General features: G+C 41.6%; 1 protein-coding gene across 3 annotated transcripts in view; it reads left to right on the forward strand.

The window, feature by feature from the left end:
- Positions 1–27,722, forward strand: part of trps1 (trichorhinophalangeal syndrome I) — a 114,284-nt gene that overhangs the window by 38,025 nt on the left and 48,537 nt on the right. For all 3 annotated transcript variants that reach the window (XM_065470765.1, XM_065470766.1, XM_065470767.1), the window contains exons 3-9: positions 10,912–11,628; positions 11,970–12,085; positions 17,549–18,161; positions 18,397–18,611; positions 19,107–19,317; positions 19,439–19,679; positions 25,651–26,452. In XM_065470765.1, coding sequence (XP_065326837.1) covers positions 10,912–11,628; positions 11,970–12,085; positions 17,549–18,161; positions 18,397–18,611; positions 19,107–19,317; positions 19,439–19,679; positions 25,651–26,452 — 2,915 coding nt within the window. The remainder of the gene's footprint in view (positions 1–10,911; positions 11,629–11,969; positions 12,086–17,548; positions 18,162–18,396; positions 18,612–19,106; positions 19,318–19,438; positions 19,680–25,650; positions 26,453–27,722) is intronic.

Raw genomic sequence — 27,722 nt, forward strand, 5'->3', positions numbered from 1 at the left:
CACTGGTGTAGCGTGATATTGTGGTTTGGTCTTTGATTAGTATTCATATTTCACAGGGTTGTGGTTTTGACATGAGGCATCCTCATTGACTCTTTCTTTTTTTCTCACTCCTCTTTTCATAGGGCACGTTTTTTTCACATTTCCTTTAAAAGGTCTTTTCAGTGCAGAAAACCTTTTTTGTTTTGTTTTGCAGGATGTGGAGGATGCCCTTCAGTTGAGTTTTCTATCGAGGGTGCCCTTTAATTAGTTTTCAGACACTGCTTTTGATGTGTGTGCTTCATTAGGCATTGAGGCTTAGGTATTTATGTTTTTATCCCAGTGTAACATACCTTTCATTGACGTTCAAAAATTCATTTTAAATGCATTCTGCTCCAGAATATTAATCTTTTGGTATCCACTAACTTTAGATTTTAAACTGGAGGATGGAGTGTGTGCTGTTCAGTTGATGCGTAGGGAGAATATGAATGAGTTTTTAATGAACTTGGATTATTTTTAAATGATGTAAATTTTAGATCCAAATGATGGAACTTATCTTTTTAAGCAGATATAAAACAATCGTTTTTTATGATTATTTACAGCCATCCCTTATTCAGCGAGATGTAATTGTTCATTTGATCAGTCTGTTGGAGGGCTGTGTGAACGTGCATTTATTGTGTTTCTTCGATTGAAAATTTTCTTTTTCTTTTATATCGTTTAGTGACGTTTTCAAACTCTGCGAGACATTTTCCTTTTGAAGATGAATTCAAAAGTGTGATTAACTATGTTTACATGTGTTTTCCCTTTCTGCGCGTTTGCGTTTTTGTCTGTCTCATTGCCAGCCTGTTTCTCCTGCCAGCCAGTTAACAATAATTAATTACACGCACTCCTTGTGAGCTGGCATTTTCCATGCTGCTGCATGTTTGAAACCATGCTCTCTCTCTCTCCCTCTCATGACAGGTGTATGACTTATTCTTATAGTCACAAATGAGAGAAACACATAGCAAATAGCTTTAGTCCATCATTTGCACATCACAAAAAAATGGCAAAGGTGACATCGTCAGTGGTAATGGGAAAGAGACGGAGAGAGAGATCCATTTTTAAAGCGGCTTTCTTAGACGTGACCACACACACATGGTATGCTCCCCACACACATTCGCTCGCAGACAGAGTATGCTCCGAGGACCATAGCAGGGGAGCCGTGTCTGTATATGAGTGTGTATGTGTGTGTATATAAAGTTAAAATCCAGACAGCCATTCCAAGGGCCAGACTATTGAGTCTTATAAACTCTCAGGTCACAGATTATTGAAATAGCAGAAGAGATATATAGTCTGTGCCTGTGTGTGTCTTCTGTTTCACTATTTTACTAAAACGGCACAAATTGTTTCATAAGAACCAGAAAACCAAACACATGTGAAAGTGAATGGTAATGGCTGTGACATAATGAAATAATGCAGATGTGTAAGAAAGATTTGGATGCAGATATGTATGCGTTTATGCATCATCTATCTTTGTGTGTGTCCGTGCTGTCATACTGATTTATTTCAGTGTCATTTAAACTTGCACTGAAAACTTCACAGCAATGCCCTGGGAGGTAACCTTTTATAGTAGTATAACACTTTATGTCTTTTTGTGTTGGGAAGTCTAACAAAATATACTTTAGTTTGATTTACTAAGGCCCCAGGCAGACAGCGTTAGGCACCACATGCAACCACCTGGCAGCCACTGGTTGCTAGGGAAAAACACGTATTTCCAAACCAGTTGCAGTGGATGCTGGCATTCGCTGTGATATCGATTGCTAAGCTTCAGTTACACAGTCCTAGAGACTGGTCAGTGACCACCTGGTAACCACTGGTGTTCCCTGACCAGTTGGCAAGTTGTTTAGCCAGGTTCTGTTGTGAGGTGAAATTGGTCGCAAAAAGGTATCCGGTGTTGTACTGAAAACCACCTTAGGCAAATAGTCAGCCTCTTCTCACTCCCGAGGCGTAACATCCTCATGATTTGTCACGTCCCGCGGCGTTCCTGAGGAACACAAAAGTTGACCTTCCGCGTTCTTATGCTACGTGATTCAAGCACTTTGAATCACCTTGTTGTTGAATTGTGCTATATAAATAATCTTGCCTTGCCTTGCCTACGTGCCGAGTTATGGGTGAAATACAGTAGAATACACGTTCCAGCCATGTATTCCAGCCCTAACCATAACCATAACCTTATCCCTTACCTTAACCAGCACTTTAATGACGTTAAATAGTGTTTTCCAAAGCGATTTAAGTAAAATGAATGAACATGTGTAGATTGATTCCAAACGGTTCTCATGTTTCCTAATTTTTTCCGATCTCGTCATTTAGGGACGTGTCGGGTGCCCGGAAGCGTAATATGTTGACCATTTGTCACCTAGCGTAAAATATTACGTTTTGGGAGTGAGAACGTGTTGAGATAGTAGTTTGCATGGCAGATGATGACTTGTCTCCGAACACTTGCCAACTACTCAATAATTAGTTCAGAAGCTTTGAAAAGTGTGACTCAAACAGAGAAACATCTTCCAAAAGGTGCTGGTTTCACTTTGAAAACAAATAGTCTCTGTTTCGAGTTTCAGTACCGCTGGGTGGTTAGTTAGTAGCAAACTATTCCTAGGTTTTTGGTGCAGCACCCTCTTTGCGACCAATTTCACCCAGTGACAGACAGCAACCTAAAGCAAGCCCCACTCACCAGGAAGTTGAGGAATACAGCTTTTCCCCTCGTAACCAAGCTCTTGGGGGTTGCTGGACTGGGTCTGTGTGACTGAGGCACACAGGCCTAATCTCCAGTAATCTCGGTAGGAAACAGTTTACATTCTTTAGAAGAAGTGAGTAACCTGTTTTTTCAGCCATTTGTCACCCACCTGTGGCTTCTGGTGTTCACTTCAAAATAATGTTTTTATGGACCAAAAGAGCTAGTGTGTCACCTGTGACTTACTGTCATGAGTCATAAGTGAGAATTTCTGTGACTTGTAATATTTGTGCATGCTGAGCATGAAGACAGAAATTTAACTCTTTTCAATTAACAGATCACTTAAAAGAGTCTTGTTTGTTGAATTTTCTCTGCTAGAACAGTGGTTTGAATCCCAAAAAGCTTTGTAGCCAAAAGATAGTGCTTGCACTGGACAGCTGCCAGTTATTTTTGTATGTCTGCATGTGGTGTTAAGCAGTGTTCTGCCTTTCCTCCCCAAAGGGTTAGGTAGCCCTCCTACCGAGTATTAGACACAGACGCACATACACATAGCACACACAGTACAGTGTTTCCCAGACCCTGTGTGGTGCAGTAATCCCATGTAGTTATTCAAGGTCAGACTCCTCTAATAGACTTTTAATAAAGTTTGTGTTGGGGGGGAGGGGGTGTTGGGGGGGGGGGGGGGGTGTTGTTTGTGTGTGTACAGGATAGACACAGTCATATTTGAGCGTCTGGAATCTGTGTCTGGCGGATAGTTTTAGCACAATATATAACAGGATAAATTCAGCCTAACAGCATTGGTTTATTTGATAATAGAAGATTTATTTTACAATTAATTTTATAATAGCAGTAACTGGGATGTCTCGACATATCATTTGAATACTTGTCAGAAAACTATAAAAGTGTCAGTGATAGTTCTGATAAGAAGGCACTATTGGTATTATGAGTATCCTGGATCTTAATGGGTCAACCCAACCATAGGCATGTGACTAATGTTAATGGCATAATACATAATCAATCAATAATGAATCCGTTTCCAAAGCAACCGCACCCCGAGGCTGTTCTAAGGGGCTCATTGTAATGGCCCCTGTGCAACTGTAGTGAGAGCTTGGACTTGTACTCGGTAGGCATTGGACTTTACCAGGGGTGCCCTTTGGTGCAGATCGTGCTAATAATGTTTAGAAGCGCGATCAGGTAGCCAGGCAGGAATGCTCAAAAGGTGTAAACAGCAGCCTGTCAGTAAATTAGTTATGGAGACAATTTCTTGGCACAGCCAAGATAGAGGGTGCTGGTTTTAGAGGTGTTAGAAGTCTCTGCATTTTGCCGACTGTGTGGTCTAGTTTGCTTCACTGACTGATAACCTCCAGCTTGCACTGGGCTGGTTCAAAGTGGCATGAATGACAGCTGGCACCTCCAATCCAGAGGCTTTTGGTTTCAATGAAAGAAGCCTGGGTTGCTTTGCTGGATCCAAGGCGAAGGAAGTTGGGATTTTGTTGACAAGTAGAGGAAAGGTAATGAGGGAGATTGACAAACTTGAGTGACAATTTACGGACTGATCTACCTCCCCAGTCTCACCTTTGCCTGGATTTGAACATCTTGCTCTGCTTTAATCTGGAATCTGGGAACTGCTGAATAAGTGGCAGAAAACTAATTAATGATGGGTGGATTAATCAATAAATGTATCAGTGGACCGTTTTTGGAAGTGTTTTGCATCTAAAGTTTCTGAGACAAAATCAAGGTGAAGTGAGCAAGTATCTTTGAAGGATTAGTTAGATGTGCATAGCAAGCACAGAAAGAACAGCGAGGGATACAGTGTGTACTTCTTTTATTTAAAAAAACAAAAAAAATTCTTCCTACATTTAATGATAGCTATCTGTCTGTCAGTCACGTAAAGGGATTGCTGTGCTTTAGAGAATTACACCTTTACACGCACGCACATGTACAAACACATCAACACATCAAGGTTCACGTAAGGATAGGCCAGGAGCGAGGGGAGGAGTGAAAAAGAGATTGAGGGAACGACAGGCAGGGGGTGGGAAATGGATAAGAGATTAATTGAGAGAATGGTGAATGAAAGATGGATGGATAGATAGGGAGAGGAGGAGAAGTGAGGTGTGTTTGTGTGTGCGTGAGTGAGAATTGGACCCATATAGCTAGGAGTAAGAGGGGAGCCATCTAGAGAGAGTGAAGAAGAGGTAGAAACAGAGAGAGGGAGGCTCATAATGAGAGAAAGGTATTGAAATGTGAACCTCTGATTAAGTTTGACATTTAAGATGACATATTTTGCATGCTGTTACCCCATTACAAATGAGTCCTACACTGTGGTAGAGTGGGTCTGCAACTGAGTCTACGTGTGTGTGTGATTTGCTTGGCAGGAAAGAATTGGGCCCCTGCTACACAGCAGACGAAGAGAGAATGTGTGTGTAAGTAAAAATTCTGGCATTGATTAGGGACCTGGTAGTCAGCTGAAAGCTTTTAGTCTTAAAATGGCAGGTGGACTCTGTCTCGCGGTGGTTTTATGTTGTCCTCCTCTTTCTCCCTATTTCTGTTTCGCTCTCGAACCCCCCTCCCTACTTTCAATTAGACTCCTGCCTCTGCAAAATCAATTCCCAGCTGTTACTGGTTCTCCCGAAAAAAGAAATCCTCCCCTTGGCCAACTTTCTCTCCCTTATCCCCATGTTTCTCGAAGAGGCCAGACACGCCCGCCCTCCCATCCAGGACGAGAACGCAGCGCAGCGCAGCATCGTGCGCTCGCGACCATTTCCTATTATTGCTCTGCCGCTCTAAATAGGCTCGGTTTCACGGGGACTGATCTGTTTCGTCTCAGTGGGTACTAAACCGTTTACTTGCACGCTTTCATTAATATTGTCTTCAGCTGCTTTCATTCACTGGCACATAACCTAAAGCTACAAGGCACTGCAGCGTGACTGCCATTTTGTGCATCAGTGGACTTCCTAGAAGAAATAATTGTCTAAATAAATGACTGCTGAGTGATACAAGACATTCGTGAGAGCCTTAACGAATGCAGCAACATTTTTTGAACATGAAATTGAAGCGATTAACAAAAAGCCAATGTTAGATTTTTTTTTCTTGTCTTCTTTTATTTGAGAAGTTAGAGTTGCTCTTTTGGGCAGTAGCACATCATGATAAGGTGATCGTGTTATTTTCAATTTTTTACTGAAAGAAAAAACATTTCTACACTGACACAAAGTTGCAGTTTTAAAAAGGAAATTTCTGAAATGTTGACTTACTGTGAACACTCCTTTCTGCACAATGGACCCGAAAGTGAGCACGTCTTTAAAACCACCCATGTGTGATGCATACATGAGCCATACCGGATCCAGTCTCAGATATGAAGCTGGAAATGCAAGCGTCTGATAGCCACAAGATGTATGAATATTCCAGCAGCTCTAATGAGGAGGCTCAGAGGAGCCTGCTCTCACATTTCTGCAAAGTCAGTCATTGTCTGTGGTTTTCTCAGCTAAACTTCCACACACAGACTCAGACCCAGAGCAAGATATTTGGGAAGCGATTGTTTTGCTAAATTAGTCAAAATAAACCTGAGTTCAAATTGCGGCTTGCAGAATTGTTTTAAACCCCATAGTCATTATATTGCAGGTTGTACGAGGGGTGCCCAGCGGGAAGCCTGACCTGTAGCATGACTCGATCTTCAGTGTTCAAAATAGGCCCGAAATGTGGTAGAATCTCTTTAAAGCCTTCAGTAATGAGTTTGCTTTTGTGGGTCTGCAGTGACTTTGAAGGATGATAAAAGGTGGTTTATGAAATATACCTAAGAAGTGATGATAAACACTGATTTTCCACATGCAGAATGTGAACTTGTTTTGGACATCACAGGAAGCTTTATATTCAAATCATCTACTGTTTTTTTATATGTGTGTGTGTGTGTTGGGGGGGGGGGGGGGTGTCTTGTTAGTATGTGGAGCTTATCTGCTCCTTGCCTCTTGCCTTTTTCTCTCCTCCTATTCTCCCTTTCTTTGCTCCTGTCTATCCATTTCCCAAGACAATCAGCCTTTTTTCCTTCTTAAAAGAAGAAAACACATTTGTGTTCCCGTCTAAAACCTCTCATCCCCTCCAAATGTCTACACTCCTTCCTTTTACCTCCCTTTCACAGTGCTAGGATTCTTATTCTAATTAAAAGTCCTTACCCACCATCTCCCTCGTCCGTTTCTTTCTCCCTGACTCGTACCTCTCCTTCATGTGCACCTTACTTACCCGTAAGTTGTTCTATCTTTTCCAAATCTCACAAAGTTCCAGTAAATCAGAAGAGAGGAACAGAGATGGCACCGCGAGAAGAAAGCGAGGACAGATAATGAGGAGCAGGAGAGATAGGGACAAAGAGGGGGAGAGGATAACACGAAGAGACAGAAAGCAGCGCATCAAGAAAGAGAAAGAAAAGCCAGAGAGAAGTCTGTCTTTGTAATAAGACCTTGCCTTTAGCTTTATTTCTTCATATGTTGCACATTAATCCTTTGTTTATGAAAGATGGAGATGCCAGCTACAGCTGTCCCACGGGGAGGGAGAGAGCACAGATATCTGGAGGCAGCAGGGATATGTGGATGTGTTGAGATTCGGTATCAAACCCATCCATTACCGTGACTCAATAATATGCATTTAGAGAATTAGCTTGGAGTCACTGTGTAAAATGGTTGAGATGTACTTGTAATCTGTTTTCCTCCATTAGAGAGATCTAACTTTGTTCTCTGAATGACAAAGGCCTCTTTTGATTTCTTATGAGTCGCATGAAAATTCATTGCCAGGCTGGCGGTGCACTAAGATGCTGTAAACATGATGTGGTTGAAATTGTAAGATATTGTTTATATAACATAATTAAAGCAACATGTGTTAGACCCCTACAAAACGCATGACAAACGACAGGATTGACCTCCGTTGTTGTTCGTAGTGTTGAAACAAGCTGATTAATTTGTTCTTTTTGTGACAAAGATTGTATGAATAGCCAAATTAATAGCTGACAATTAATCACTGGAGTAAGTGAACAAGCAGAATTGACAAACCTTTGCTGATTACAGCCCCTCAAATATGAGGATTTGTTGCAGATATATTACGCGCAATGAATATCTTTGGATTTTTGACTGATGACAAGGCAAAACAAGAAATTTGAACACGTCAGCTCTGATTCTGGAAAAGTCTTCTTGTAAATAACTGACGTAAAAGCAAATGCTGTTTAGCATGCGTGCAAGCGCTTGGTTGAAAATACCTGCTGGTTTGAGTTTGCACTGCTCGAATACGATGACATTTTTGAAGTTGATTTATAGCGCTTCTCTGGAAAATTCACGACCGAGCCACACAAAGAAACGCTGAGATGTAGCGAAAGAGTAAGTTTCCCAACGTAGTTCCCCAACATGGTCCTCCGTCTGCCACATGCTTCTGAAACTTACCATACTCCTGTTGCTGCGTCTTTCAGCAGTTGTCGTCGGATGATTATTGGCTATTTTAGATAAAAGCCTCACTGGTGTTGGGGCTAATTGTAGTTGATGGAAATGATTAGCTGTCACATTTATCTTTGCTGAGGTATTGAGGCCAGTGTGGTGTATAGAGGCTAATTGTAGCTAGTAGCAGTAGTTGTTATGCGGTATGTTGTGGTGGGTTGTACCTAATTGTAGTTGATAGTAATGGTTCCAGTCTGTGTATACAGCCTGGAGCAGACAAAAGCTCTGCTGCGACATTGAGAGACACACACACATATATACAGATGCTTACACCCAAAAAACACACAGTCAGGCCTTTAAACACACACCTCTGCTTCCTGCCCGCATCCAATAAAAGTGGCACTGAAGTATGCATAAGACCAAATGATTCCAGCGTAAATAAATAAAGGCTACAGCATCATTCCTTCTACTTGCTGCTGTGTTAATGCAATAATTGTCATCACCGGTGAACTTACTAAGTCACCAGTCGGATGGATCATACAGGGCATACGGAAACATAGTTTAGGTCAGTCAGTGCTTCTTAGGTCGGGGTTTCAGCTTCATTGCTTTACCACAACGATCTGTAGTTTTCCACTGTGTGTGTGTGTGTGTGTGTGTGTGTAAATGATGAATTCTGACTGGGTGTGGTGAACATCAGATGAGATTTTCCCCTGCTCCCTGCACTCACTCACACTCTCCCGCTCCCTCTCTTTCCCCACACACACACACACACACACACACACACACGCACAGGGCGAGTGCCAGGGCTGGTCTAGGCGTGGGCCCTTGCAGACATAAATGCTTTATTTTAATAGTTGTATGGCAGAGAGAGAGAGAGAGAGAGAGAGAGAGAGAGAGAGTGGGAGAAAAAAGTCAAATACTACAAAGGCCACAGAAAGAAAATTGGATTCAACAAAAAAAGCACCCCTCTCTCATTTTCTGTTTTGCTCTTCTCTCTATCTCTGTTTATTAAGTATTTTCTAATCATCTAGATAACAACAGAACGCTGCCCAAATATGGGTATTTTCACTGTGCATCATCACCCAATTATGGATTTTCAAACTTATTCTCATATTTTCTTTAGCAGTGTATGTCTGTGTGTGTGTGTGTCAGTTCTCTCACGCTTTAACTGTTTGCAGGTTGCTATCAGTAAATAACAACAAGCTTTTGTCTCTCACAGATGCTCACAGGGTGGTGCACATGCTTTCTGGGTTTATCATCAAATAATGCATTACTCACACATAAACCCCTCAAAGACATCCAGTGTCTTCCCCCCTCATATTGCATTGATCTAAAAGTGATCAGTTTTGGCGTCAATCAGGCGTCAGTTGGGTTTGACTTTGTTTATGACCAAAAGAAATGGGTGTACGGGTTGACTGTGCACCCCCGAATATGAACTGAATGACCACAAATAAACACAGATGCGCGCGTATGCGCACGCACGCACACACTTGTGCAAGGAGGACAAAAAAAAGAGCAAAAAAACAAAACGCATGCAGCATCTCCCTGTCACGACTGTTGTGAACGCTACAACCACAATTGTTCCCCTTTTGAACAAAAGAAAGATTATGGTTTAACATAAAACACATGTTTGGTTATTTGATGGCTTTGTACAGTGATTATAAGGGAAGGAGGGGAGGGGGGGGGGCAGGAACAGAAAGAAAACATTTAATGATGGAATTACTTAAGTTATTGTTGCAATTACTCTTGCATGTGAAAGAGGGCAACACAAAATAAAAAATGACTTGGCACTTCATTTCTTTGATATTGGTGTTTTAGGTGAGGATAAGCAAGCAGGAAAAAGGTGAAAGGTCGAGAGAGAGAAAGAGGATGAGTGGGGCGGGACAAAAGTAAAATGTGACATGGGGGAAAAAAAAGTAGGCAATCAAAAGAGGAAACCGAAGGACACGAGGTGATGCAGATAAAAGTGTGAGAGACAGTGAGAAATGAGAAAATGAGAATTTGCAAGCCAGAAAATGAATGAAAGGTTAAAAAAACACCCAAAAATGCAAAAAACGAGAGGAGCAAAATGGGAAGGAGAAATTTGGAGCGCTTGAGGGAATGAATTGCAGTCTGCCGCCTCCCTCATCCATCTTTCTGATATGGGGCGTTCGGTTTGATGTGGTTGTGTGTTGGCCATTCTCCCCGTCTCCTCTCCTTCATCTGTCTCCCCCGTTTCTCTCTGCGCCTCACCCTCCTCTCCCCTTGCTGTCTCTCCCATCTCTCTGATATGGTTTGGGTTCTTGATGTGGTCACGTGTTGGAAGATTCTCACGGATGGTTTCCATAACGATAAAAAGATTCACTCCCCAGTTGGGTTGAAAAAGGAAAAAAAAAAAGTTGTACTCTGGGTGCTTTTTTTTGGTGGGGGGGTGGCCGTCACATTTCAGCAAGCACCCCCCCTCCAAAAAAAAAATAAAAAAAATCCTGAAAAAGAAAAAAATTTTCTCTCAGCTGAGATGTTTCTGATTTGTTGCGCCTGTTTTTCTTTGACGAGGTTTGTGGTTGAGGATTGTCGCAGATTTTGGTGTTCAAAGAAGTCTGTAAATTAAATCAAAGCTATTTTGCGCACATACTGTACATCATTGTCAGATAATTGTATTTGTGTGCATGTGTGGCGTTATATGCAGAATATTACTGGAGTTTGAAAGGCTCTGTATCTTTTAGTGTCTCGAGGGAAGTCAGCTTGCTGTTTTTTATCCCCAAGCTCCTTCTTCTTCCTCTCTTAATATATGGTAACAAATCATAATTTTTTTTCTTCTATTTTTTATGTTTGTAGAAATGGTGAGGAAGAAGAATCCCCCTATCCGGAGTGTGGGAGGCGAGGAGGAAGAGGAAGAAGAGGGAAAGAGGCCAGCGGGAGAAGAGGAAGAAGAAGGCGAGGAGGAAGGGAGAGTGGGAGCAGAGGCCGAACGAATAAACCGACCCTCTGAGCCGGAATCCTCCGAGCGGGTCAGAGGAGATGAGGAGCAGCAGGAGGAGGAGGAGGGGGGAGAGAGCGAGTGCATTTCCTCGTCTGTCTCTCCCTCGTCTGTCGGCGATCGCTACGGTAATGAGGAGCGAGGGGGGAGGAGAGGAGGAGGCAGGGGAAGGGCAAAGCAAGGAGGAGCAGCGCTGACGGACAGGCCGGAGAGCCAGTCGGAGCCTGAGGACGGGGACAGAGCGGTAGAAGAAGGGGAGAGAAGCGACAGAGAAAGGGGGGAGGCAGATCATCTCACCCCTCCTCTCCTCTCTGCCCCGCACCTCCTCCCAAGACAGGAAGGAGGGGAGGAGACCACGACCGATACCCCTCCGCTTTCCTCCAGCCCCTCTCCTAAACTCCAGGACTTCAAGTGCAATGTGTGTGGCTACGGTTACTATGGCAACGACCCGGCTGACCTGGTGAAGCACTTTCGGAAGTATCACCTGGGCCTGCACAACCGCACACGGCAGGATGCTGCTCTGGACACACACATCCTGGCACTCCACAACATGGCTCCCCAACACACACCTATTGGTAACTTCAGCTTTCTCTTTCCAGCGCTTATTATAGAAATTAGTTTTCAATGGAGAATGAAATGTATGACCCTAAAGACCTGGACAATCATAGCAAATATGAACCAGTACAGGAGAAAACTGCCAAAAATACATATGACTTCATGTATTTCACGTTGAACTTGTCTTCCAGTAAGGACATAGCAGTTACTTAGAAAAACAGCTTGTTGATTCTGAGTCTAGTTTTCCTTCTTCCCAGATGTCAGGCTAGTTCTCACATTTTTTTTTTGCCTCAAGCAGCTTGAGCCCTCTTTGTTTATCTGTTTCTACCAGTCTGACCCCTTCTTGCATTTCTCATGTCAGACATACAGGCGGGACAAGGGCAGAGGAGCCAAGCCAAAGACTTGGGGAAGACAAGACCAGAGATACAGAGTCAGCAGCATAGGACAGTTATGATGAATGGCACATATGACGTACAGGTAAGTACTGGGTGTGAAATACTCATAAAATACTATTTTTCTTGAAGTTTGCCAATTTTGGTATCTGTGGCCCATTTTCCACAAGAGGACTACAGTATGCTCTCAGATTTGGTGACTCTCATCCTGCCAGCATGCCAGACTGCAAAAAGCATTTCTTTTCCCATTAATTTAGAGCTTCCGCTCAAAGTACCAGGAAATTTAACTCCCAAGGATTTTTCTCTCACGGATCCTAAGCCATCCAGACATGCTTCAGACGGTTGACTGTCTATATTTCCAACCCTTGAAATGTCGTGTGTGTGCGATCAAAAATGTTAAGTGCTGCAAGCCTCACCCAAAAATTTCTGTACCTATTGAAAAGTATTAATCTCCCGGGAAGGTTTTTTTTTTTCTTTTCTTTTGTTCAGGGGTAGAATAATTTCCCCGCAGTAGAAATTGTTAACTGTTAATAGCCCCTGGAGTTAGTTCCTGCAGCGTGGAAGCTCTCATAAGCCATTTTTCCACCACAGGAACTTTTCCCAGGGTCTAGAAACTTTTGGAGGGACTCAATACATTTCCATTTGTCAAGCAGACTAACTGCAGCGTTTTGTCTCATCTCACAGTCATTTGAGATGGTTTTTTACTTCAAGGTATTCCGCAGAATTTGTTGAGTATTGCTTGTAAATACCACATTGTAACTTGGGCCTTCATGTCTGATTCAGAGCGCAAGAACGAGAGAGGGAATGAGAGAGACTGAGCAGTTGTGGTCAAGCATGCTAGAAAGTGAATGTGAACAAACCCGTGAATCAGACAAACCAAACTTTATTTTCTGGTTGTTTCTCAGTGGTTGCGTTCTGAAGTAGTAATAAACAGGCTTATATTGTTTCACAACCCTACGGGAAGGTGCGTGGTTAGATTTTTTTTATAACCAAAGGGGAGGCTTCAGTCTGTTCGCCGTGGATGCTCTGTCTGTGTGTGTATGTGCGCGGAAAAGAGGCATGATGGAACGTCAACTAAACTTTTTCAGACGTCCCACATGTTAAAAAAGCTAAAGTGATGGGCCTAGTCTTTTCTTTACCGCAGTGGAAATGTAGAGAAACAATGACAAGGATCACCGTGTGAGCTCCAACAATATATAATGGTTTACTGTCAGAACTGTGGTTAGGCCTTATGTTGCGAGTGTGCATTCAACTAATAGAAAACTAAAACCTTTACAAAGAAATAGTAAAGAAACATGTATTTCTGTGTATTTCCTGTTAGGCTTATAATAATGCTGTTATTACAAATGCACAAATGATGTTATTTAAATATACTTTTATTTTGTGCATGCCACGTCTTTATACAGATCAGATATAAATCAAGTAAACTTTATGTAGTGTGAGAAAAATGTGAAAGTGGCCACGTTGACATCATCTGAGTCATTTGCGTATAAAACATAAAAGTTTACTGTTGGAAGCAAAAGTGAAACTTTTTAAAGTTGTTGTTGTATTTCTTTTCCACGTGGGTTACCTTGGAAACAGATTTTTTTTAAGATAACAAACACAAGTTGACGCACTTATGCCTCGACTAGAACTGGTGTTAGAGATTATGGCAGGGCTCCAGCACATTTTATGTAATCTTATAATTAATTATACAACAATTTTCTTTTATTTTGTGGTAAAACAGTAACATCAGAAATCTGCACTTATGGATGCAATGCAGTCTCAGTCTCGTTTGCATATGTTTAATGTGATCATTGTGTGCACCAACATGTACTAGTAAAACTGGTGTAAAGTTCTAAAAGAAAACTCAAAAATGTTGCATTAATTTCATTTATATCAAAGTTACAGTTATTAAATTTGTATGTCATAATAACTTGAAGAAGTGCGACATACTGTATATGAAACATTTTATGTAATCATAGTTAGAAACTTTGATCCAATACAAGTAACACTGATTTAGTTAACAGTTCGCTGTAATCACAGTTGTAATAAATCTGCAAAGTTAGGCTCATAACTGAATGGAGTAATTTATTGGGTAGAGCAATCTGCAACTGATTTGTAACATAGGGTGTGCCTTATTTGGACAGGGAGGCATTGTGCTGCAAGTTATAAAATTTTATAGACTGACAGATGGATAGACACAGAAAGGGAGACAACCGGGGCACCTGGCAGACAAGCCGCGCATATGGGGGTATGCATACTCAAGCGTATGTGCGCGCGCACACAAAAGCCATAGTGTCGACTTCCCAAATCTTTTGCAGGGAATGCATGCATAGACAAATGCTCGCATGTGCACCACATGCATGATTATAGCTGTTAAATAATTCAATAAAATCCATGCTCATCCCCATATTGAGGGCTCATTTTATAAAACTATGTGAAATGAAGGGGCTGTTGCAAACTTGCAGGTGCAACTAAAAATTCCTTCTACAAGGTGAATGTCGTAGATATACTAGGACGCTGTACTCAAACTTCTAATCATAAACAATCAAAAAACATTTTTAAAAAAAGAGATGCATTTTGTACCTGACATCAACAGATTACCGAATCAATCTAAGGATAAAAATAGTTTTCAATAATTTTGTTCTTTGTGTTATCAGGCGTCCATAATCAGTGAAATCAGCAGCGCCCAGTATTGATTTGCCGTGCATGTTAGTACTGAACATTAAAGCCTCAGACTAACTGCTCATGTGTCTGCTATTTTTTACCTCAAGAGCCACGAAGTTTAAATGAAATCTTAAATCAGATCAGTGATATCTAATCACCTATCAGTTTAGCAGTATTTTCAGTAATAACCTACAGGTTCGCTTGGAAAAAATTTTTTAATCGTCAAATGTTTACAATATGCTGCAAATATAAGCTCATTAAGCTCATTTTTGGCAATAACTGGGTCAAGGATTAGGATTTCGAGTATTCATGAACTGTGATGTTTTTGTGTGAAAGATTTAGTGGGATGATTCAATAAACGTGCGTGTGTGTGTGTATGTGTGTGAAGAATAGTGAAGGAGTTTAGTTTCATTTAAACCAGCAGCCCGTAATGATCTAAAGTCACGTAATGGACACAGTAATACACATACGCGCGCAGACACACACACACATATGCACACCGAATCAGAAATAGAAAATCCAGTGGGCTTAAGTCGTCATTATGAAGAAAAAGTGAAAGTATATATATACTTAAAAAAAAAAACGAATGAAAGGGGTCTCTATTCTCTCCATCCCTCACTCACTTTTTCTCTCTCTCCCGCCCACGTTTGGAAAATTCCATGTTGTCATTTGCTAAGACAAGATTCCATGTCAACCAATGAGATTCCAGACCCCCCCCCCAAAAAAAAGTCATAGTGGAGAAAAGGGAGAAGGAATGAGTGAGAGTGCTCGAGATGGAGGAGGAAAGGAGAGAAGGTAGTGACAGAGGCAGACGGAGAACCAGTAGTTATAATCGGCTGTTAGGGAGTGTAATGAAACAGCTGTCAGACATATTTAACTGTCTTCTTCTCTCCTGGTTCTCCATTTGTCTCTCTTATCATGTCTTTGTCTCTCTTTCACCTTCTCCTCTGCTCTGCCCTCTGTCTTTGATTTGTCTTTCTTAGTCTCTATTACTTTATCTAATCCATTTTTCCAACTTCTCAATTTGGTCCCCGGCTCTCTTTCGCCTCTTTCTTTTTCTGCAGCTCTGTTCTTCAACTTACAATTTTTTCTTTCATCTTGTCCCATTCGCCCTTTGCCTCTTTTCTTTCACTCTATCCCTGTCTCATATTCTCGGTCATGTCTTCCTGCACATTCTGCCTGGTGAAATTACTTGATGCTTTGCTCTTTGCTAATTGTCTGGGCAGGGTCTGTTGGATGAGATAATTGTTGAATTTCTGTCGTGAGATCACGTACAGTAATGACTCTCATTTAGACTTTAACATTTATTTTCTTTAGCTGAGTTGACGTATACCATCTCACGGTTAATTCTTTGTACAAATATTACTTTTTCCACCCTTTTTGGCAAAATGATTGCCTTACTGTCACTTTTGTTGTCTATGAAAGTTCAGATTTTCAGCTGTCCTATGAACTGACTGTAGTTTCTTTAAAAAAAAAAAAGACAAACACAGAGAGAAAAAAATCTTTTACACCTTTCATCTTCAAAAATGTCCTTGTATCATCATAAAAAAAACTACAATTTTCCATTTATCTTACCTTCAATCCCACTTTTAATCCTAATATAGTTTAACCATAAGCATAAAACTAGGCAAATAAATAGTTTAAATAGTTTTGCGTGTCTTAAAAACTAATTTCTGTGCTAGATTTTGGGAAAAAAATCCCAAACAACAGACGGTATTTGTATAACAAAAAAAATAGTAGTAGACACAAACTTGTATTTCTTGTTATTAAAAAAAAATCCAAGTATGAAAAATATATAAACATATACAACCTGTCAAACTCACACAAAAAAACACATGCTAGCAATCCATTATACTAGGAAACATGACATAAAAGCTGAACAGAACATTCCCCGCTAATCTGTTCTTGACACCAATTGACGTAACTGTCATGCTGCACATTCGCTGATTCTGAGATCTAATTCCTAGTATTGAAACGAAAAACAAGAGCATTGCGTCTGTTTGGCGTTCTGTTATCTGTGGAGCTTTGCATCTTTGCTCACGTCACATGCAGCATGCAGCTCTGTTACCACACTGCCCATAGTTAGCTTAAAACCACAGATTTAGAGACAAATCTATATTGTACAGTAGTGAGTCCATTGCCACTGTATGGCGTGCCAGATTGCCTCATTACTATCATAGCCATGAGCACAGTGTAATCACCTACTGTCTAGAGGCTAACTTAATAAAAAAAAACAGTGCCAGGTTGCTGACTTAGTTATATAAAACCTTGGCCTCGACCCTAAATACTACAGTAGAGCCTAGTAGTTTTGTTATTGGTTGGTTAGTTAGACTTAGAGTTGCCTTTTAATTGTCTACAGTTACATACGGAAAATGATGGATTATGTTCATTGTGGGTTTGAGTAGCTAAGGCATAATTATCCTGCACAGCTCTACGATCGGTGGCTTGTGCCTTGTGTCCTTTAAATATCTGCTGCTTAGGAACACAAAAATAACTGCCTTGTATCTAATTTCTTTCATGTTTGTCTGTTTGAAGGAAAAGGCAGTATAACCAGTCATTGTCTTTTTTCCCCTTCTCTGAATCCTGTAAAGTACTTTAATAAATGTAAAGTTAGCATTAACTTTAACTATTTAAAGAATTATAAATAAATTCCTGCATTGCTCTTTATTTCACAAGATTAAGAGTCTGATATGTAGTTATTCATTTGCAGCAGCAATTTTAGGAAATGCACACATTTGGAAATGGAAAATGGAAAATGGACAATAAATAAAAACACCCATCTTTTATTCGCATGAAGCAATAACAAGCAAGCAGACTGCCTCTTAATCAAACTGTTTATGCATTAAATATATATTTTTATTTCTTCTTTATTGTCCTTTTCTTTTCTGCCTATCAACAGGTGACGTTGGGTGGCACGCTCATTGGAATCGGTCGGAAGACCTCAGATTGCCAAGGAAACACAAAGTACTTTCGCTGCAAATTCTGCAACTTCACGTACATGGGCAGTAATTCCTTGGAACTTGAACAACATTTCCTTTCCTCGCACCCAAACAAAGTCAAAACACCGCCAACCACACCCCTGCTGACCACAAATAACCTGGCAACGCACGACAACCAGCTGAAGGGACGGAGTCAAGCCTTAGACGGGGCCGAGCGAGTTGCGGTGCGCGCAGAGGACGACTCTTTGGTCGGGTACTTTATCCCAGTCAGGTCTTGTTCGGATTCATCGGGCTGGGTGGGGGAGGCTGGTCGAGGCGCCGTGCAGACGTATTATTGGTGTAAATTCTGCAGCTGGAGTTGCGAGTGGTCGGGGGGTTCTGCAAAGCTTTTAGAGCACTATGAGCAAAGACACAAAATGAACACCGGTGGTACTACAAGCCCCAACAACTCTAATCCTGGTGAGATGGACAGAGAGCGAGAAAGAGGAGGAAGGAGAGATGGAGGAGAGAGAGACCAAATGGTATCAAAAGGCCGAAAAGATCAGCCATCCAACCTCTCCAACACCAGCCAAGGTAATGAAGATGTATTGGAACGTGGCAGTAAGATGATGTTCGGTACTGCTGGTAGATTGTATCTGCTTAAAGCGAAGATAAATGATTGCCCTCAATAAATGAGTCTTCTTTTATTGTTTGTGGTGCTTGTCACCTCATGTTTGTTTGCCTTGATTATCATAATAGAAATTATACGTGATAATATTTGAATTTCTGCCCAGGTTTTATTTACTTTTGTTCTGCTTTTTGCTCCTAGGAGACCCAAACAGCAGTGATTCAGAAGCAGTTGTGACCAGTTATAACTGTCAGTTGTGTGATTTCCGGTACTCCATGGCCCACAGTGCGGATGTGATCGTAGTAGCACCTTTACTACTGCACTACCAGCATAACCACTCCATCCACCGCTGCAGCATTCAACACTGCATGTATTGTCCACAGGGTCTCTGTCAGCCACAAAAACACCTAGGGGAGGTGAGATAAATAAAATATTGAAATGTTTATTTGCTTGTTTTGCAGCCTGCTTAGTAATTAGAAGAAAAAGAAGAGCTGTTTTGCAAGCAAAGGAAAAATAAAATATAATATAGGAACAAGTGTAAAGTTAATTGTTCCAATTTCCTGCCTAGTTAAAATTCCCTTGCTTTCCCCAGTCTACCCACGCATTCTCCCCTCCCTCCTTTTGTGCCAGCTGCCAACAGTTCTGTTGCAGCTGTTAAAAATGCAAAAAGGATGGTTAACATCCAAAATTGAGGGTGGCATCATTTACTTAATAATGCACATTCATACTGGTACTGCTGGCTTCCACTTCTTTATTAGAGTCATAGAAAATACACGGCTACGCCACAGCATCAAAACGAGAGAAAAGAAAAGGAGGACTTCAGATGCTTCTTATATTGGCAGTAATCAGTAAAGAATTTAAAGGTTCAAACCACTTTTGCTCTTACCTTTTTTTCTAATTTGTCTCAACAGGTATCCCACCCATTCGCTTGTCGGAAGCCCACCTGCCCCAAATGCTGTTCAAAGTTCCCTCAACTCGCCAAACAGCAGGACGCCATTGGTTCAAAACCCGCTGTCACCACCTCACCCAGCGTGACTCCTCCTAATCCTAGAGGCGACCACAGTGGGATTTCTGGTTCTACTTTTCACCCCTCTAACCCCGCCCATCCTGTTGTCACACAAGGTATTTGGAGGCATATGTTATTTATATAACATTTATCGGAAGCCTGATTCTGGAGCTTTTCCAGCATGAACCAAAAATTCTTCGCTTCTTGCTTCTGATTGGTCCCGCTTTCCTGTCGTAGGCGTCACCCACTTGTGTGACCAGTGTGCATTTGCTACCACTGACATTGACGTGTTGCTGCAACACTATGAAAGCTGCCACAACCTGATCAACCTAAAGGGGGCTCCCCCACATGTCAAAGCTGAGGAAGAAGCTGCGGGAGACAAGGAAGGAGGGCGAGGAGGCGCAGGAGAGAGGGAGTACTCATGTACAAAGTGTCACTTCATTACAGAAGTGGAAGAAGAGATTTTTAGACACTACAGGTGAGATTGCATGGTCATTATAATTGTGTTATTTGATAGGATGTATTTTTTCCCCCCGCCTAATAAGCTAATAAGCTAACAGTGCCCCAATTGATCCCGGGAGGAGACACAAATCCCTTTGGGGTCATGGTAGGAGGGGCATCTGACTTAAAAGAAATCTGCCAAATCAATCAAACATGCAGAGCTATCCCCTGTGGCCCTTGTAAATAAGGGAGCAGCCAAAAGTAGCTTCTTGATGATATTTTTTTACATTATGTAGTGTTTTTTTTTCTGCAAGGGTTGATCCATTCAGTTTACCATCTTTTTCAAAAATCTGTGCTTTTTTTTTGCCATGCATGCAGTCAGTTAACTTTTTAAGACATAGAATCTCATACAGATTGAGTATTCACTTTGATTGAATTCATCATGGGAGAAAAAAAGGCACGAATCTGAAAAATTTTGTTCAAGTTAGGTGCTAATTCCTGTGCTTTGATTCAGACCCCTGCGATTCTCCTTCTTACACTCACTTATCAAGTAAATGTTCAGTGAGAGGAAAAAAAGAAAGAAAATTGTACGCTTAAGCTACTCACAGACACCATTTTGACATTCTCACCTGGAAGCTGCACAGATATGATCACATATTTATAGCCCGTGTTACAGATTTTCAAACTGATATTACACACACCCATCTGTGATGAAGTCCATGAGTCGAATATCTATGAAAGCACCATGTTGTGGCTTATGGGCTGTTTTCTTGAGGGGCAAAAGGCTTTGGCCTTACGTTCACATTAAAGTTACTCCATGTCGTACATTGCTGGAGATTAGACGACTTAAGACGCATTCCTCTTTAAATGCACCTTGGATGCCTGTGAAGCAAAAACCCCAATATTGCAACAAGCTTTACAGTCTTTGACATTTCACCCACGTCTGCTCGCTGTCTGAAAGTGAGTGGTCAGAAAGGTCCTATTGAATTTGTCTTGCACTACTTGAAAAAATAAAGTAGCAAGGTCTTAATCGAAAAATGAAATCTAAGTTTCAAAAATATTACATTTGTCTCGCACTGACAAGTGCAAGAAGGATTTAAGTTTCCCTGAAGGTGGGAATTTGTTTTTTTTATGTGCACATGTAAATGTATACAGTAAATTTATATGTATATTTTCTAAAAAATACCTAAAACAAAAACTCACTTTTACAGGCTGAAGAGGCTAGACTGGACTCCACAGCCAATCCTGTCTTCTAGATTCAGATTTAGTGACAGAAAAAGTAAATGAAAGGATGAGTTGGGGTGGGAAAAAGGGGAGTGGCGTGGGAAAGTTGGGGCCAAAGACACAAAAAAGTGGAGATAGTTGTGTGGAGATTTGCAGTTACTAATCTACACTACTGATCGGAATGTTTTATTATATGTTGTCACTTGGCATTGGTATCTAAATCAGGCTAAATTATCAAAGAACAAAGTATCGATAAGCTGTGATCGTTTCTGCTGTCAGGGTTTTAAAACAATATGCTGCACTTTCTTTATTCCCATGAAGAATGGAGATCCTCCTCTCTGAGCCTGTGTGCCTGGGGCAGAGGCAGCTGTCACTCCCTTAAACTGCAGCACCATGCAGCACACACAGGCACAGGGCCTCAAACTCTCTGCCAGTGTTAAAGTTTTTAAATGTGGTTACTCCTCACGAGAAGTGATGCCAAAGACAATTTCTTTCCATGCGAGGGCAGAAACACAAGCAATATGTGAAGATATTAAATGCAGAGGAATTCACAGTTTTCATCTGCCTAGCTGTTAGTTTTTCTGTCGTTGCCCCAGGTATGTTATGGATACTCAGTGTGTGAGCTTAGAGCCCACACACTGAGATAACTTAATTACACGAAATTGGATTGATGATAAAGCGCACCTTGTGTGTTAAGCTACGGATGGATTCATAAATTCAAGCGAAAATGTTCACAGGAGTATCTGAACAGTTCTCAGTTAGAGTTTTAGAGCACGCACATTCAGAGATGAGCCTTTCCTGAGTCAAAAACAATGCCGTCGCAGTTTGCGGTTCGAGAACTTTTCTCTTTTGACAGCCTGATGAGAACAGCAGATGGCAAGGACCGAAAGACGGAAAGAAAGAAAGAAGGTTAAAAGAAGGAATGTAAGAGGGAAGGTGAATGAAATACAGAGAGAGAAATTCAGAGAGAAGGGTGCTGAGCAGAGAGCGAGAGAGGGTGACAAAGCAGAGTTTGCAGGGGATTTAACAGTTCATTCACGTCCTTAACAAAATCTAAGCTCTGAATCTTGGAGCTCAAATCAAATAAAAGTGAAATAAAGCCAGAAAGTTTCATGCTACATCTAAAAACAACCAATTTTTTTTTTTTAATCTGAAGGCCAAGTCTTAGAAAACAAAATGCAGCATGTAATTATAGGGTGTTCAGATCAAAGGATGGTGCTGTGTAATGTGAAAAAGATTGTCAGCTGAGGGAAGCCAATCAATCTTTCAAGTTTTATAGCTAAACTCTCATCTAGCTGCTGATATACACCTGAAGTACAATCTGATGGCTGACAGTGGTCATGTTAAGATTACACCTATAGCAGCCAGTCACACAGGTTCTTTATTCACATATCAGATATATATGTATTGGTTCAGGTAGAGCCAGTCACAGTAAAAAGGATTGTGGGGAGCCAACCAATGGTAAAGCCGCAGTGGACTACAGTCACCGGTCATTTTTATTAGTTACACCTTGCTAGCACCACTTTGGACCTCATCTTGCCTTTAAAACAGCCTAAATTCAGGTGTGGAAACATTCCTCAGACATTATAGCATCACATTTGTCGACTGCACATCCGGTGATCTGAATCTCCTCTTTCAACACATCCCAAAGAAGCCATTTGAGTAGAGAAGATTTATTGTAATGTTCAAGTTTGAGAGGATTTAAGCTTTGATACGATGTGTTATCCTGCTCAAAGGAGCCATCAGAAGATGGGTACACTGTGGTTATAACGTGATGGACATGGTCAGCAGCAATACTCAGGTAGGCTGTGGTGTGGTGTTTACACAATGCTCATTTGATAGTAAAGGGCTGAGAGTGTGCCAAGAAAATATCCCTCACAACATTACATCACCACCGCCAGCCTGAACCATTGCTACAAGAGCCATGCTTTCCATCCGAATGTTGCAGTAGAAATTGAAACTCATCAGACGAGGCAACATTTTTCCAATTTTCTCTTGTCCAATTTTGGTAAGCCCAGGTGAATTGTCACCTAGGTCACCTGCTCTTAGCTGGCAGGAGGGCATTCAGAGATGCTCTTCTGTATACCTTGGTTGTAACAAGTTACTTTTGCCTTCCTATCATTTTGAAGCAGTCTGGCTATTCTCTAAACTCTCATGAAGTCATTTTCACCTAGAGCACTGCCACTGACGGGATATTTTACATTTTTTCAGACCACTCTCTGTAAACCCTAGAGATGGTTGTGTGGGAAAGTCCCTGCAGATCAGCAGTTTCTGAAATACTCAGACTAGCCTATGTGTCTCAACAACCGTGCCACATTTAGACACTCTTAAATCACCTTCCTTCCCCATTTTTGCTCGGTTTGAACTTGATCATTGGCTGATTAGACATTTGCATAAACAAGCAGTTGAACAGCTGAACCTAATGAAGTGGCTAGTGAGTCTACAAAACACAAATTATGTTTCCGGATGCTGCAGAGTGCATTGCTATAATAAGATATTTGGAGAAAAAAGAGACAAACTTTTTTCCCACTGTCTCGCTGTTTCTTACCCTACTGATGGAACAATGCTGCGATCCTAAAGGAGTCAGAAATCGGAATTTCCGAGTTCCAAGTCAGAATTTGAATCTGGAACTCAGACTGAGGGGCCCCAGTAACCCAGAGTTAACAATCCAAGATGGCGGCATTGAGCGTAAACACTAGCAAAACTATAAAACTTTGAATCTGTGCTGGCTCTGTTGTGTATTAACTCACTATAACAACCCCAAATTAGCCACATGCACAGCACTGGTCAGGCTCAGTCCACGGGTTCACAGTGCCAGATTTATCAAAACAAGCTTTAGGGCATAATTCTAGTGCACTAGAGTGCAAACTAGAAACTGTTTATTACAAATGAATAAATTATTATTAAAATACAGATAGAAAAAGCATATTTTTTATGTCTGCTTCAATATTTCCTGTAGGAAAGTAGTGTTAACAGTGACAGACCCAGTAAATGATGAAATCAGTAGGTACGCCAGTCCACGTGTGGATGCTGATGACAAATCAAGGCTGCTGTGTCGGAGGGAAGGTGAATGAAATACACCTTCCCTCCCCAGCATCTGGAGACATAAGTCTAATGGACACACTATATGCTTTTTCATTCACACGTTCTCACAGATTTCTGCAAATATTTCAGCCTCTGTGATCTGCTAGAGGTGCAGGCCTTTTATATATTCTTCAGCAGCTAATAAAGGGAGAAAGAGAATATGAGGCAGGATGATGAATAAGAATGACTTTTCCTTGATAAGTTTATGTCAGAAGTATATATTTTTTTAAGTATTTTCACTTGCTGTCGTATAGAAATCATGCATCAGACGTACAAGACAGCAAAGAGGAGTACATAGAGTATTCTGAGAGGTTATACATCGTGATCTGCAATATCTTCTCATTGTTTTCAAATTCACGCCTTAAATGTTTTGTTTTTGTTTTTTCCTGGATGAGGAATTGTTATGGTAGGGTTCAAAGCAGAAACCAGAGGATGAGAGTCGCAAAATGGAGAAAAATGACTCTGGATATGCTTTTTTTTTTCCTGTTTTCAGTGACTTTTGGTCCGTGTTTATTGTCTGCTATTGTAAAACCCTCACTCTGCTGTAATATGCAGTGATAATAACCTACTGGTGGGAAAAGCCTAAAAGAATAAAACAGGCAGTGTTGAGAAAAGCGGTGTTTTCTTATGACATTTGAGTGAAGCAATTAAGCAAGTGTAATTTTGGATTTAAGTGAATTATGTGGTAAATGACGGTATTGACAAAGGAATATGAATAACTACAAGATACCAATTGTTAAACTTTGGCCTACCATCATTAATAAATATACCAGCAAAACAATTACATAATCCAAGTGCAGACAAAATGAACAGCTTCATTATTCTGTGAAACATTTATTCATGTATTGGTATATCTGTGTCTGTGACAGCTGCGGGGCAAACCGAGCCCGCCGAGGTCCACTGTAAACAACAGTCCAAGTTCTTGTTCTAGATGGTTTAATGCTTTGCTTGTTGGCCTGCACCAGAAGCATCACGGCTGTTGTGTGTGCCAGGAAAAAATCTTGACGCTGTGTATCAGATATATCGCTGGTCACTCAGGGGCCCTCGCCAGCAGGAAATGAAGGTGGTTTATTGATGGGCGATCCAGTACTTGTCATTCAGATTCATTTATGGTCCTCACGATTTTGAAGTAATTCACTGTGATTTAGTGGGGCACTGAGTCACTTTTTTGGCCTCGAGCTCTGTGAAACTCTACCTGAGTGTTTGGGGGAATTTAGGCAGGGGCAAATGCACTTTAGATTTAGTCAGTGCAGGGGGTGGATTTTCTTCAAACTGTGAGTGATGAAAATCCTATTGGAATTAATTGTATTTACATTTTAGAGCAATAGATTCAAACATGAACTGACTCTCTTGTTGCCAGTAACAAAACTAGTTACTTAAGTCTTTCCTCTTATGTTCAGCCTTATTAGTGTTACTTTGACTTCACTGTGACTCATGCACGGTGAAGATAACCACTGATGACGGGATCTCCTTTTCAAAAAGTCATGTCTCCGATGTGACTTGCAATGCATTTGTTCAGAGAAGGTTTGAGCAACTCAAGAATAAACTGCTTATTTTTGCAATTAGCAGTATTGCTTTATGATTAACATAAAAGCAAACAGTATGTACTAGCGTGTATTTTAATGCTGAATATTTTGTTCCTTCTGAAGGTTCGTTTTGTATTCATGAGTAATTTATGCACTGCTCTTTTCTCTTGGCAGGCGTGTCCACGCGTGTTGTCGCTGTCGACGTTGCGACTTCACGGCTCCAGATTCATCAGCCCTCCTCGACCATTTCAACTCAGCTCACTGTCACGACTCCTCTCCCTCGTTAGGCTCATTCACGACAACCTCCTTGCCCACTTCACTGACTCCTTCCCTAACACTCTTGGCCAATGGCTGCTCAGCGCCTTCTACTTTAGCCATTAAAGAAGAGAGCAAAGGGGATATCCGCCTCCTCTACTCCCTGGCGCCGCCTGAGGGACGGTTGGCCGAAGGTTGCAGAGAAGAGGCAGGCGGGCTGGTAAAAAGTGAGGGTGGTGAGGAGAAAGAAAGAGAACGGGAAAAGGGCTGGGTTCTTGGTGAGACAAGAGGACTGGGGGAAAGAGGGGGTGAGCAGGCCCACGGCTTACTTTGGGTGCCTAAGGAGCGAATGGGACCTGAAAGAGGTGCAGGAAGTGGGAGCCCATCTCTTTTCACCTCCCCACTGTCGCTGTCTTTTGTCTCAGCCAATCACGAAGCCTCACAGCAGAAAAGAGGCGTGGCCTCACCTAGCATGGTTTACCTGGGAGACACCAAGTCATTTTTGGGAGATACAAAGTCCTTTTTGGCAGATGCCAAGTATGGAGGAGGGAGACCAGGATCAACCGCTTCCGGTGGGGCAGGAGCTGGCGAGAAGCAGAGCCAGATGACCCCCCAGCAGTACACAGGAGGAGGAGGAAGTGCTGGTGGTGGTGGCGGAGGTGGTGGAGGACAGGAAGGGAAAGGAGGAGCCAATAAAGAGGAATCCCAGTCCTTGCTAAGGGTAAGGTGGAACATGCAAAACCCCCTGCTTTTCATCTCATTCTAATGAGATGAAAATCCTTCTTCTTTGTCTCATTTACACCCTGACTTTTGCGTTTAGCTCTCTGAATGGGAGCCTTTGTAGCTAGGCCTCTGTAGCCAGATCCTGCCTGCTGAGAAGCCTTAGTTATCAGGGACCTTCTATTAATACACTTTCATCTTAAACTCATCTTTCCTTTCACTCAGATGTGAGGATTAGATCTCATGCATTGAGCTCCTACACTGTAATCTTTTATTCTTCCATCATATTTTGAGGGCTTAAGCAGATTTGGGTTGGCTAGCAGAGTGTGTACCCAAATGCTTGCGTGTGTTCATATCTGTCCCTGTGCATATGATTCCATGACATCATTTCCTTTCCCATAGGCGGCATTCATCTTCTTTAAAAAAAATTGAACTCACAACAGTGAGAAAACCACCCGCTGCTATGGAAACGGGGAGGAAAACTGACAGTTCCCATGGCTACCACATGTCAGTCAGCTCCCTCACCCTACTTTGTGGACCACAATGCTTTTGACTTCACAGTGATGTCATTGACTGGCAGTAACAAACTGTGGTTTGCCTGCGCCACAGAGCTTATTGGCTATGATCACATTAGATCAGAATAGACTGAACTTTCTCTCTCTGTATATATATAAGTATGAGTTAGTGTGTGTGTGTGTGTGTGTGTGTATGAATGAGTGTGCGTGGTGTCAGGGTTTGACATGGGGCTGTGTAAATGGTAGTATTGAGTGTTAGAGTTGTGTTCTTAGTGTGTGTACGGATATGCTGCTGTGTGATTCGAGTCCATGGGCCCTTTGTAGGACTTGGGGTTTGGCCTTTTGGATGTGTGTGAATGTGTGTTTGTGTGTGTGAGGTGTTGGCAGTAACTTGGCAGGCTGGGCAGGGTGGGGCAGCAAGAGGTTTACTCATTATCGTGGGTGGGGCAGTGTGTCTCTGTGAGAGAGTGGGAGGCTAAGACTGAAAGAGGGAGGCACAGATAGAGAGAACATGCGTGCATGCGTGAGACAGAACGGTGGAAGATTAAGATAAAAAGTCGTAGACGGGGAAAGTCAGACGGAGATAAGAGTATAACAAATCACTCACCCCTTTTCGCTTGCTCTTTAAGGAAAGAGCAGCTAGTCAAGAAAATGTTTTCAAAATTATAAATGTACAGAACAAAACGAGACTGGTTAATATAGATTTGTAAATTTGGCGAGCACGTTTTTCACTTTCACTCTCACTCAGTGTTATTC

The sequence above is a fragment of the Pelmatolapia mariae genome, linkage group LG22 (genome assembly GCF_036321145.2).
Source record: "Pelmatolapia mariae isolate MD_Pm_ZW linkage group LG22, Pm_UMD_F_2, whole genome shotgun sequence".
In the NCBI taxonomy this organism is placed as follows: Eukaryota; Metazoa; Chordata; class Actinopteri; order Cichliformes; family Cichlidae; genus Pelmatolapia; species Pelmatolapia mariae.